The 11,821-nt window shown below is 36.6% G+C and overlaps 1 protein-coding gene across 1 annotated transcript; it reads right to left on the bottom strand.

Annotated features, from left to right (window-relative positions):
- Window positions 1–3,111: 3,111 nt before the first annotated feature.
- Window positions 3,112–4,585, bottom strand: LOC108358854 (uncharacterized). The gene is made up of 5 exons (XM_017610351.1): window positions 4,415–4,585; window positions 3,994–4,338; window positions 3,462–3,879; window positions 3,323–3,402; window positions 3,112–3,252 (listed from the first exon to the last, which is right to left on the bottom strand). The coding sequence occupies exons 3-5, from the start codon at window positions 3,608–3,610 to the stop codon at window positions 3,134–3,136; spliced, it is 348 nt and encodes a 115-aa protein (XP_017465840.1). The 5' UTR covers window positions 3,611–3,879; window positions 3,994–4,338; window positions 4,415–4,585; the 3' UTR covers window positions 3,112–3,133.
- Between the last annotated feature and the right edge of the window lie 7,236 nt (window positions 4,586–11,821).

The following is an 11,821-nucleotide window of genomic DNA, read 5'->3' as shown; positions in this document are numbered from 1 at the left end:
GTAGAGTCTCGTTGGATTTCTGGCAGCGATTCTCCAGCTCCATCTGGTTAATCTGTCTCCTGTGCTCGCTACCATAACGTCTTTCCACTGCACCCTTTAATGCATCGTAATTGTTCCGTGCACAGTCGGGAATAGTCTGCAAGATTTCCGCTGCAGGTCCTTTCAATGCGACGAATAGCGCAGCGGATTTATCCTCCATGCTCCAACGATTTGCTGTAGCCGTCTTTTCGAACTGGAGCTTAAAGACCTGGAAAGGAATAGTGCCGTCAAAGGATGGAGTCTTTACCTTGGGTGCGCTCGTCGAAGTAGCTGGACGATTCAACTGTAAATCACGAAGACTGCCTTCCAACTCCTCTACCTTTGCCTCGACTTTCTCCTGTCTCCCTTCGATTTTGTCCTGTATTTGTGTAATTTTTGCATCCTGTGCTTCCAGCTAGGATGATATACGTGTCTCTTGTGTCAGTAGCTGAGTTTCTAACTGGGATAACACCTGCGCTGATACCTCTGAAGATATACGTGCCTCCAGCGCTTGCATCTGGGATGACATCTGTGACATGCGTGTATCCTGTGCTTACATCTGTGACGACAGCTGTGATGACATCTGTGACGACATCTGTGACATAGCAGCCAATAACGTATTCATGTCTATAGCTGTTGATGAACTAAGAGCCTTTTGCTGTTCTTCAACCTTCCCGGATATCTGCTGCACATCCTTCGACGAACAAGCAGCTTTATCCTTCTGTTCGTCCTTTGCGGATGCATCGTCGGGTTTACCCTGGAAGTCGTATTTGTCCACGTCGATGCCTTCAGCTTCCATAGCCTCCCGCAACCGGGATAACAATTCCACTTTTCTTCCGGAGGTGGCCAAATTACGCTTTTTCAACTCCTGTATCAGCTCCTCAATCTTTAAGTCCTGAATTTTCGCCATTTTCAGTAGTTCATCCTTCGGGATTGTTACGATTATCCTTGAAATCTTGAGGGATTTCCCAAATATCCTCCGGCTCGTATCGCTGGATTGTTAAATAAATGCTAATGATGACCAAATTGTAGTACAATTAACTTTATTGTACAACAAACAATTTACAATACTTGCTAATACAGTAAAAACACTTTAAAATACTTGTTAAAGCAATAACAACGCTTTACTAAACTTGTTAACACAATTAAACTTATACCTTGCTTATTCGCAACTCACTTCTCTGCTCACTTTACTTGTTGCTTGCGGACTTGTAACTCGTAACTAACCCACTTCGCTGTGGCGGCGCCCTTATATACCAGCGCTCGCACTTATGGCAACTCTAGAACGTTCTGAAGTTTATCGCTCATTCTCTTTCTCTCGCTGTTCGCAGTGTTCATCCAACTTGACGTTTCTCTTTGTGGAACATTCTACGTCATCCTCGAACATTCTGCCTATTTCTCGTTGTTCGCTTTGTGTTGCCGCAGTATTCGCCACACTATCATCGCTTCGTGCGTCTTACGATAATTGACGATGCTCCGCTGGTATTTCGGCAAAGCAAATCAAATCAGTTGCTGTTGAGATTGTTCGGACAAGAAGTTTTCTTTGTGGTAAATAAGCATGAAAAATTGTGGTACATTCGAGATCAATGTGGTAGATTCAAATAAATAAATTTATAAATATGTTATAAGCACTTATGGTCAGCTGATTAAGTTAAGTGACATTTTGGCCAATTTGGCTATTTATATTTTTTGTTTATTTAATGTTTACCTTGTTTTTTGCTGACGGTGCTAGGCATTTTCTTCCATATAAAAGAAATTGCCAATCATTAAAAATCAACGCGATTTCTTAGCGCTTGAAATTTGAACTTTGAGCTACTAAATTCTAATGGCTACAAAACTGCACACCTAAAACTGTTCTAGAAATTCTAAATAAAAAGCCAAATCGACAGAATAAGATGCTTTTTTAGAAATTATCTATCATTTTCTGATAGAGAATCATTTTCTGATAGACTGATAATTTTCGTGTTGATGTATATTACTTTCACCAACCATAAATTTAATAAAGAACGCTGCTTTAAATTCTAGCAGCTTCAGTGCTCGATCACACTCTTTCACCTTTTCAAAATGACTATGACACAGTTTGTAATGTCTTTTTAAACAAGATATAACATTGCGACTCATAACGCGATAGCAGATCACGCATTGCGCACACCCATCCATGTTTTCTATGCAAAAAAAATTTATTTCCCATTTTATGTGTGTATTATTCGAATAGTTGTGCAGCAGTGATCGGACTTAAAAATAAATTTGTGTGGTAGAATCTGGAAAAAAATGTGGTAGATCTCAGGTTTTGGATCAAAATTTGTACAAAATTTAAAAATATTCTGCAAGGTTTCACCTAAATTGCAAACATTTTAATTAGAATCTAAAAAAAATTAATTATAGTATAATAAAGTGCGAGATTGAAGTTGCTAAATTAGCCTTAAATAAAATAAAACGGTTATTTTTAGCGCCGATAATTATCTATTATTTAACCATTTTTGCAAAAATAAAAGTTTTCATAAGCGTTTTGCTGTTAAGCGGTCGCGTTTCTCGGTGGCTGCAGCACTAGCTTTTGAAAAAAGGCGCTCAGCAGACATGACAGTATTTTTTCGAGAGCCCGTATAGTTTTTGGTAAACAGTTTAATTTCCTCAAGGTTGACCAACCTGCCTATATACGGCTTATTTACAACCAACTTCTAAATAGTATTTGACCAACTGGTTCACCGATAAAGAAATGAGTTAGCCTGTTCCCGTGCTTCACGATTTGCAGGATTTACAGGAACTTTAATAAACCTTATTTGAACGTGGCGTACGGGAACGATTTTGGACTAAATCCTGCAAAACCTGCAAATCCTAGACGTTCTGGAAGGCACTAAGTGTGTCTTGAACGTTGCCACACTAAGTTTTGTAGTCTATACAATGGGCTTACATGCACAGCTACTTACACCTTTGTATGCTCTGAACTTAGCAATTCTTGCGGCTGTTTGAAATATTAGGCAGCTACAGTACATATTAATATTTATTGAAAACATTTTTACGATTGTTTTTCAATTAATCGATTAAAGAATTACAAAACTACGATACAATTATATCCTAAATTGGACAAAAATAATCAATTAATTTAATCAAATGATTAATCGCTGCCATCCCTAGGCATGACGAAGCCAGCGGAGCTATCATTTGCGCAAAAGCCGGTAAATCTGCCCCGAATATTCCCTGTTGCTGTCAATCCGTTGACGAAGATGATATTTTCTGATGAGTATTAAGAAACATATTTAATTTATTTCTTTCTTGTATAATTGATTACAATTATGATACTAACCAATGCCCACTTGCTTCGCGGTGCCTAATAAGAACTTTTTCGTTGGCCAATTCAAAAGAGCGTTTAAAAGCAACAACAGTCTGTTAAGTCAAAATTTTTAGTATAAGTTGAAACCACTAAAGCGCAGTATCCTCCTCACACATAGGCCAATAATAGTAACGCTGTGATACCATATGGAATACCAATCACTTTCGGTGTCATGAGCTTTACCGACGGCCTTATTTCCACTTGTGAGATCTCCGCCAAGCATGCGTAATCTTTTTCTGTGATAACATTGGTACGATTCATATACCTATAAAAAATCTTATAAGGAACTCAAGAGCACAGAAGTGCATTGTTATAAGAGGGCCAAGAATATTGCTGTCTCACAGGATGAAAACTTGTCCGGCTAATTGGCTAAATAAGTCGTGTGATGTCTCGAATATCTTTCAAATGAATCAATTGATATACCTACGGCGATCTTCACTTGTTAATTCGCCACTCTTACAATTCGTGGGTATATTTATGAACTGATTTCTAGGTTTATTAACCCCATCCTTCATTTAGACATCTGAAAACTAAATTCGTATAACTTAAACATAGGGCCAAAGCAGACCAACCACACGGTGTTTCTATACATTTCGGCTGCAGCGCCATCCATTACGTCAATTTTCTGCAAAACCATTGCTTACCATAAAATGAATACGTGTTATGAATTTCACCCTCGGCTCCAGCGGCACTCATCGGGTAAATTTTTATCAAAAGAATTTTCCATCATACAGGTACATGGCTCACATTTAAAATTTGAACGAAATCGGTTAATAAATACGATTTTTATAAATAATTCTACTCCGGCACCACCTAGAGATGTTTCTAGTAGCATGTAATAGGCCCATATATGTATGTAAGAAAACCTCCGACAATCCAACGGAACTCTATTCAGTGGTTTTTGAGTTTAGTCCGAACAACGAAAACGGCTATCATTTTATGCAAATAGGTATGTTGATAGGACAGTCTATAGTGAAACTCGTACAATCCTAGAAAAATTTAAAAAAATTCTTATAAATTTTCACATAAATTTTACATTTTACTAAAAATTAAAAATAAAGTTACAATAGTTCAATGGGATGTATACATCTAGGAAAAATGGTTCCCAATCCAATGATACTTGCGCCTTTACGTAAATGTGTATCGATCCAGTCGTTCCAATTCCGGTATTGATAACATATGTATGTAGCTGTGTCGAATTTCAGAATGTTAGATAAGAGATAAGCTATATGAGAAGTTCAGTTTGTATGGAAGGTGCCACGCCCCCTTTTCCAATGCATTTGCAATATATGCATCAGTGCTAAGTTTCAGTTCCCCAGCGTAACTGGTTTTAGAGATAAATTGGTTTTTTTACATTTTAGTCTGTATAAGAATTTCAGAAATATCCCGAGCTACATTCCGAGTAAATTTTTGGTCGGAATACTTATTTTCAAGGTGCTGGCTATTTGCAAATAAAAATAATTTGCAAATACTTAACTCACTGTTTATTCGATGGTGAAAAATTCTTTTTTAATATTGTCTGATAAAAAGGCCATCGACCATCGAAAAAGAAAATAAAGTTAAAAATTGCAACGTCTTGATTATTAAAAGGCAATAAGATGACCATCGAAAAAGAAAATAAACCTAAGAATGGCGGCGTCTTGCGCTTATTTGCAAATAGTACCACTAATCAATACTTATTTTCGTGATTTAGTTATTTGCAAATAAAAAATTAACTCAGTGTTTATACGGCAAAGTTTACCATTTTGCAAATTGTTATTTGCAAATAATACGTGCGTATAAACGTAGTATATGTATACATACAAATCACGATGCAAAAAATGAAGGTAGCGCCATTCTCGGACCGATAACCCTCTCTTCGTCGATTTGACAGCATCCACCCATTCGCCGACGTCACACAATACTTTTGTTTACATTCAATGTTGCCAGCTTCGTGCTTTTCGCATCAAATTTAGTGGGTATTCAAAACGCGAAAATTTTTGAGTGTGGTGCTTGGTGTTTTTTTTAGTTTGAGGAAACCAAATTTTGTAAATCTTAAAAATATTAAGGCAAAATTGAAAGCAATCGTAGGTGTGGTGAGCAACTTTACAAAAATTTAAACAAAATCATGGCACAGTAACAATCAAAAGCGAAAACAAAATATTTGGCAGCACCTTCAATCATGCCAGAAGAAATCGCCCGTCGTGCAAGAAACATTGATTTCTATTAATTTGATTCGGCATCCTAACAATAAAATTGTCTATGCATATAAAGGCCATTAAATACACCAATAGAAATTTGGTGCTTTTTCAAATTCAAAATTTGGCAATACTACCTGTTGTTCGATGCTTCCTCTTATTCTTGTCGAGTTCGTCTTGCTCTCTCATTCTGGTATTTGTTGGCGTCACGCCTGATTGCTCTCAGCTCGATTGGCGCAATCTTATGTAATATCAATCTTGACTCTTGGGTAAAAGTTCGAGAAGATCCATTCATTCGCTGATGTTTGTTTACGATATCATTTCTGGTCTTATTGATTGCCCGGAGCTACTTGAGCTGATAAGCTTCAATGTTCCGCAACGAACACTACGCTTTCACTATCCGTTTCATGTCAAGCTAATCAAAGCCAATTACCATTATTTTGATCCCATTGCTAGAGCTCTCATTGAATTCAATCGAATATTTAGTAGCCTTGATCTAGATTTTGCACTCCCGAGATCTCGTTTTGGCTCAATGATTGAATCCCTATATTCTTAGTTATACATTTTTAGTTAAGTTAAACTTGGAATCTAGTCTGTAAGGTTTATATAATCATAGACTCAATAAACGAAATGAAATGAAATGAAATGAAAAGTTCAGTTAGTCTAGGCTTAGCTTACAGCCTGATTCTCTATCTCTAAACGAGCGTTCGTCTCGTACAAACAGCCGTTTGTTCATGTATTTGTAACACGAATTCGCTACCCTGGCGATAACTAGTCGATAACAGCTATTTGTTATGTGACGAAAACGTAACAAATGTGACACGAATACGACTTCAAATAAAGAAAAAAAGTGTAAAATTCAAACGAAAGAGTTTTTGCTATCGTGTGAGCCGCTAAAATGGATAATTAAATTTTCCAAATGAAGGAGTCATGGTTAGCACCAGGATGTCTTGCGTCAACAAATGTTATTACCATATCGTCATCACATATCTGAAATCAGAATTGTATTGAAATAGTGGCATTAAAAAGGTTATAAGGGTTTTGTACTTACTGCCATTACATTGATGCTATAAAACCCCTTTTTATTGTAGTAAAGATGTCTGCAATTTGCATTGGGTGCTTTTATACGCACGTGGGTCGCGTCCACACAGCCAACTATGCAAGGTATTCCACATTTGTTGAAGAGTTGCTCTTTCACGTCGTTTTCTTTTTCCTCGGTCCTGCACATGCTTACCTATTAGTGGCAAAAATGCTCCTCCAAAATGTTCAAGCATTCCGCTTTACTTTTGCAATTGTCGACTGACCCATTACTGAGACACTTTCGTTACCCACCGACTTTTGATAGCTTCTAGTTGCAAGAAAGCGTAGAAATGTGGACAGTTTCAGTTACGGTGGCAAATGAGTATTGCGGTAGGTGTCTTTTATATGGATGCTCGCTTCGCTGAAAATGTGTCCAAATACTTCCTTGCTGACTCGAAAGTTTTTAACAAACCTAAAATAAAATATGTATGTTATTGGTTAATATACACATACAAATGTGCGATCAGTGTTGCCATTTTAGTCGTTTTCCGGCTAGATTTAGCCGGCTGCGATAACAAACAGCCGGAGAAATTTCGATTTAGCCGGCAGCCGATTTGTTAGCCGTTTTGCAGAAAAGAATTAGCCGTTTTTAGCCGATTTTGCTATTTGCCTTGTTTTCTTAAATTTCAAATATGTATACATGTTTCTATTTTTGACTAAGCGACCCAAAATCTGTTAGAAATGGATACAAGCCTTATCGTGGAGAAAATTTTCGTGTCAGGTTGTATGAAATTGGGCCGATTTCGCTTATTTTTATTTTAAACGAAGAAGGGATTTTCTTCATAAAAAGTTTGTTATAAATGTCTTAATTTTAAGTGTGAAGTTTTATTCGCAAACTTAAAAAATAATAAATTGTTTCACTGTTAATACACTTAAGATGCGTTTGTGTTTGGATATAGTGCCAACAGAAAAAATATTACATGTAGATATTGTCTTCCCAGATAGCGCATATTCAATTCTGTCTAAATTACAAAACATAATTTTTGCCCACTCCCAAAGGTTTAAGGTAAGGGAAAAATTGATATTTTCAAGCACTATGTACACATATGTATTTTTTTAAACAAACTTTTTTGCTGAGAACTTATTTAAATTCCAAAAACCAAATACGAACTTGAATTAAAGGAACCAACACTGAAGTGAGTCAAAATGAAAATAAAAGAGCACAAATTTCTATGTTAAGTAAAACTCTCTGGGAATCGTACGATACATCTGCCGGTAATATGACCGGTCATCTAAATGGGAGATATGCAGTCTTTTGGCATCATATTTTACATCAGAATTGAAGGGATTTCTGGAAGATCTGACCAGTTCTTTTGTGTAACTGTGTTTTGCATCCATTGTCAACATATGGCCTCGGTTGATGTTAATTTAAGGTCGTTATTTTACTGCCTTAAAATTGAAGGGAAATTTTTACAGCGTTTTTTATGTGTATTGGTTTCTATTTGAGTGTATTGAGAATCGGCCAGTCTGAAAAGGCCTTGTAGGGAAGACAATAGGTTTGTTCGTCGAAAATCCAGCGAGAATTATCACTCAAAATATCAGATAGTAAGAAAAAATGCTCCCAAATTCTCTCTTATGTAGAGAAACTTGCATTTTTCTATACGAACGCAAATTTGCAAGTTTTTCTGCCAGATAGTGTCCACGGTTGCATTTCGAACAAAAGAAATTTGTATAGAATTTTTAAAATTCTTTCAGAGGGGCAAACAACAGGATCTACGTGTATATATCTTGTCAGTCCAACTTTCTTCAACATACGTTTCAATTTCTTTGTCGGGTTTACTATATCGACGCTGGTTGAGATTGTATTCCGATTAAGAATACAGCTTTTTTTTGCCGAGTACCTTCCAAATCATTGGAATTAATTAAATTAATTAAGCAAACAAGTATTAACTTACATTTTTATACCCGAGTGCACTTGTGCACAAGGGTATATTAATTTTGTTCACATAACGGTTGTTTGTAACAGCCAAAACGAATCGAGATAGATATAGACAAATGTATACATAAATGATCAGAATGAAAAAAGAAATTGATTAAGCCATGTCTGTCTGTCCGTCCGTCTGTCCGTCTGTCCGTCCGTCCGTGTACACGATAACTCGAGCAAAAATTGAGATATCTCAACGAAATTTGGTATGTAGGTTTTTGTTAATCCAAGGTAGGTTGGTATTGAAAATTATTGAAATCGGACTAAAATAACGGCCGCTTCTCATATAACGGTAAATTTCAGAAATGCTTGAAACTTCAATATTTCGAAATTGAAGGACGCTAATTTACTCAAAATTGATACACCCCGGCTTACCATCTAGCGGAAGGTTTCGGAAAGGTGAAAAAACATATATTTAATACTTGCGCCGGGTATTTAATGTTCGGCTCCGCCCGAACTTAGACTTTCTTACTTGTTCATTTTAAAATCGCTCCAGTTTGTAAATTTTAAAATTTAACGAACTTGTGTATTCAAATTATCGGCGACGAAAAATCCAACCATGTGCCACAATCATATGTTTTTCCTAATTGCAAATTCTTGCTGGCGAAATTTTTTAAGGCTCGAATTCGTAAATTATCTCCAAGAAATAGTCTTTTTACTCGTGATTTATTTAAATAAAACATGTGAAATTTAGTTGAAACATTTTAGCCGTTTTTAGCCGGTTTTATTTGCCAATTTAGCCGGTTCGTCAAAAAAGTTCTGGCAACACTAGTCAGAAGTTACAGGATTTAGTCTGGAGTTTTTTTCCTGTAAGTTCATGAAAAGTGTCAAACGATCAGCTGATTTGCACGTGCAAACAAAAACAGAAAGCGGTGTAAGCAAAGAACCTTATATTTGTAAAAAAATTGAAGTAAACCAAGAAATATTTGAAGACGTATAGATTTTAATAATTAGTTGGTAATATTTCAGCCAAATCATGTTGTCCAAATGACATGTAAACAAACCGACTGACGTTTTTACAGGAAATAGTGCTTTTTGCGTTCCCGTGCACTTCTGCATCTGTTCTCCTTTTACTCTCACTTGAGAGAGTAAAATAGTTGTTACAGTTCCACAGGTTTTAGTCCGAAGCTCAAAGGAACAGACTATTTGTGTTTCTCTCTCACATGGCAAGCATCAACTTTTTTAGTGATGCCGTAAATATTTGTATGATACCAGTGTTGCCACGGACAAATTTTTTTCCTACCAAAAGCAACCAAACCTACCAAAATTTTTTTTAGTTTTTAAAATTTTTTTCAATGACATGTCAGCTCTTCCCTTGCCTTTAAACCCTTCATGCCCCACCACAGCGTTATGCTATTGTGGGCTCCCAGGTAGTTGAAAACATGTGTCCACAAGCCTTGACCAGAGTCTAAGGCATTAACCGCTGCCTGACCATCCGAATTAATATTTATTATGGCCACATTTGCCCTTCTACGAAGACATTCGGGAACACAGACTTCGATTGCGGAGACTTCCGCCAGGAATATCGTTGGGTATGCACCCATTGGAATCTTGGTCCAAGTATGGCTGCCACATTATTCCCGCCGTCCACATTCGATCTGTCGGTGTATCATACTTGTGACCAGAGTTGGGCATTATTCGAATAAATTCTTATTTAGATAATTATTCGATTAAAATTTTATCCGTAATATAATTATTCGCAGATAACTCATTCACAAATAAATTATTCGTGAATAAATTGCTTTCGAATAATTTATTCGTTATTTTAAATAATGAATAAAAACTCATTTTTAACACATTGAGCCACCTTTTACTTTTATTTCTATTGTCAACGATTGTGAGTTAGCTGAATCCTGTTTACTATTTTATCAAGAATACTAGCCCATTCCCTCTGGTTTCGCGGCCCCTGATAAGATTTTTTGCGTTGGCCAATGCAAGAATAGCGTTGAAAACCAAATATGGGTAAAGTAAAAATTCTTAATTTAGGTTGAACAACTAAAGAACAGAACCCTTCTCACACATATTTCTGCCAAAAAAATAGCGCTCTGATGCTATATGCAAGAAAAAATCCCTTTCAATATCATGAGCTTTACCGATGGTCTTGTTTCCACTTGTGAGATCTTTTCTAAGTGTGCGTAATCTTCTTCTATGATCTTGCAACTACAACATTGGTCCGATGCGTCAACCTCTAGTCTTATGTCATGTAGGCCAACACAAGTCCTTATAAGGAAGCTGAAGAGCACAGATGTGCGTTTTCTATTATAAGAGAGCCAAAAATCCTCGATGTAAAATTTGGCCATTGATATACCACTGGTCTTTCTTGGAAAGATGTGGTCGAAACTTTCCTTGCTGATTCGCCACTTTTAAAATATCCAAGAGCTGGTTTCCTTGAGTCTTACTGCTGCAGCAATGGCCGTACGAGCAATTTCATCAGGCGGAGGTAGATGCAAGGTCACATTTAGGGTGTATGACGACGTGAGACATCGTAAATTCGTATAATATAAACATAAAAAACAAAGTAGTGCAGACATATGACTAATGATTTCGACAGCAGCACCATTATGAATTGCAACCTGATTGTACAATAAATAGGGATTTTCTAAATAACTCAACTGCAGCGCCACCTAGCGGGTCGATTTTTCGCATAAGTATTTTTCATCATGCAGGAAGAACAATTTTGAATTTGAAAGCAATCGGTTCATAAATACGGCTTTTATAAATAACTCGGCTCCATCGCCACCGAGGAGTTTTCTAGTAGCCTTTAATAGGACTTAATGCGCAGGGAATAACCTCCGAAAATTTGACTTAAATCTATCCAGGGGTTTGAGTTAAATCGCAACAAAGCAAACGGATATCATTTTATACATAAATATATGTACATATATATATACATAAATTACTTGTTTGATTATTATTTTATTCGTTATTCGAATAATTAATGAAGATAATAATTATTCGAATAACGAATAAAATAATTTATCCGTTATTCATTTGTTATTCGTCATTCGAATAAATTTTGCCCAACTCTGCTTGTGACCTTTCGCCATTACTATTTATTATCGCTTCACAGCAGTTCCTTTCAAGAATTCTGACCTTGTAGGGTTTGTAGAAGGATAACTCGGGAGCATCCAGGAATAAATTGAGAACATCCGAATGACCCCATGATCTCCACTTTTCATGCTGATCGTATTGGGCAGCCGTACGGCACTCCAGCAGGCCTCCTTTTCTATCTGAACAGACAAAGGAGGAATGCCAGTAATAACACCAAAGTGCACATAGCACCTGTGATGG

Source organism: Rhagoletis zephyria, unplaced genomic scaffold (assembly GCF_001687245.7).
Source record: "Rhagoletis zephyria isolate East Lansing unplaced genomic scaffold, Rhagoletis_zephyria_1.1 Rzeph_scaffold_00305, whole genome shotgun sequence".
NCBI lineage: Eukaryota > Metazoa > Arthropoda > Insecta > Diptera > Tephritidae > Rhagoletis > Rhagoletis zephyria.
Note: the sequence above shows the minus strand (reverse complement) of the source record. Positions and strands in the feature narration are given on the sequence as shown.

Excerpts from the sequence above, each read along its gene's own strand:
- LOC108358854 (XM_017610351.1), bottom strand. The coding sequence starts at position 3,610 with ATGAATCGTACCAATGTTATCACAGAAAAAGATTACGCATGCTTGGCG. Across the intron at positions 3,403-3,461 it reads TTACTATTATTGGCCTATGT|ACTGTTGTTGCTTTTAAACG; the intron begins GTGAGGAGGATA and ends TTGACTTAACAG. Across the intron at positions 3,253-3,322 it reads CGCGAAGCAAGTGGGCATTG|AAAATATCATCTTCGTCAAC; the intron begins GTTAGTATCATA and ends AATACTCATCAG.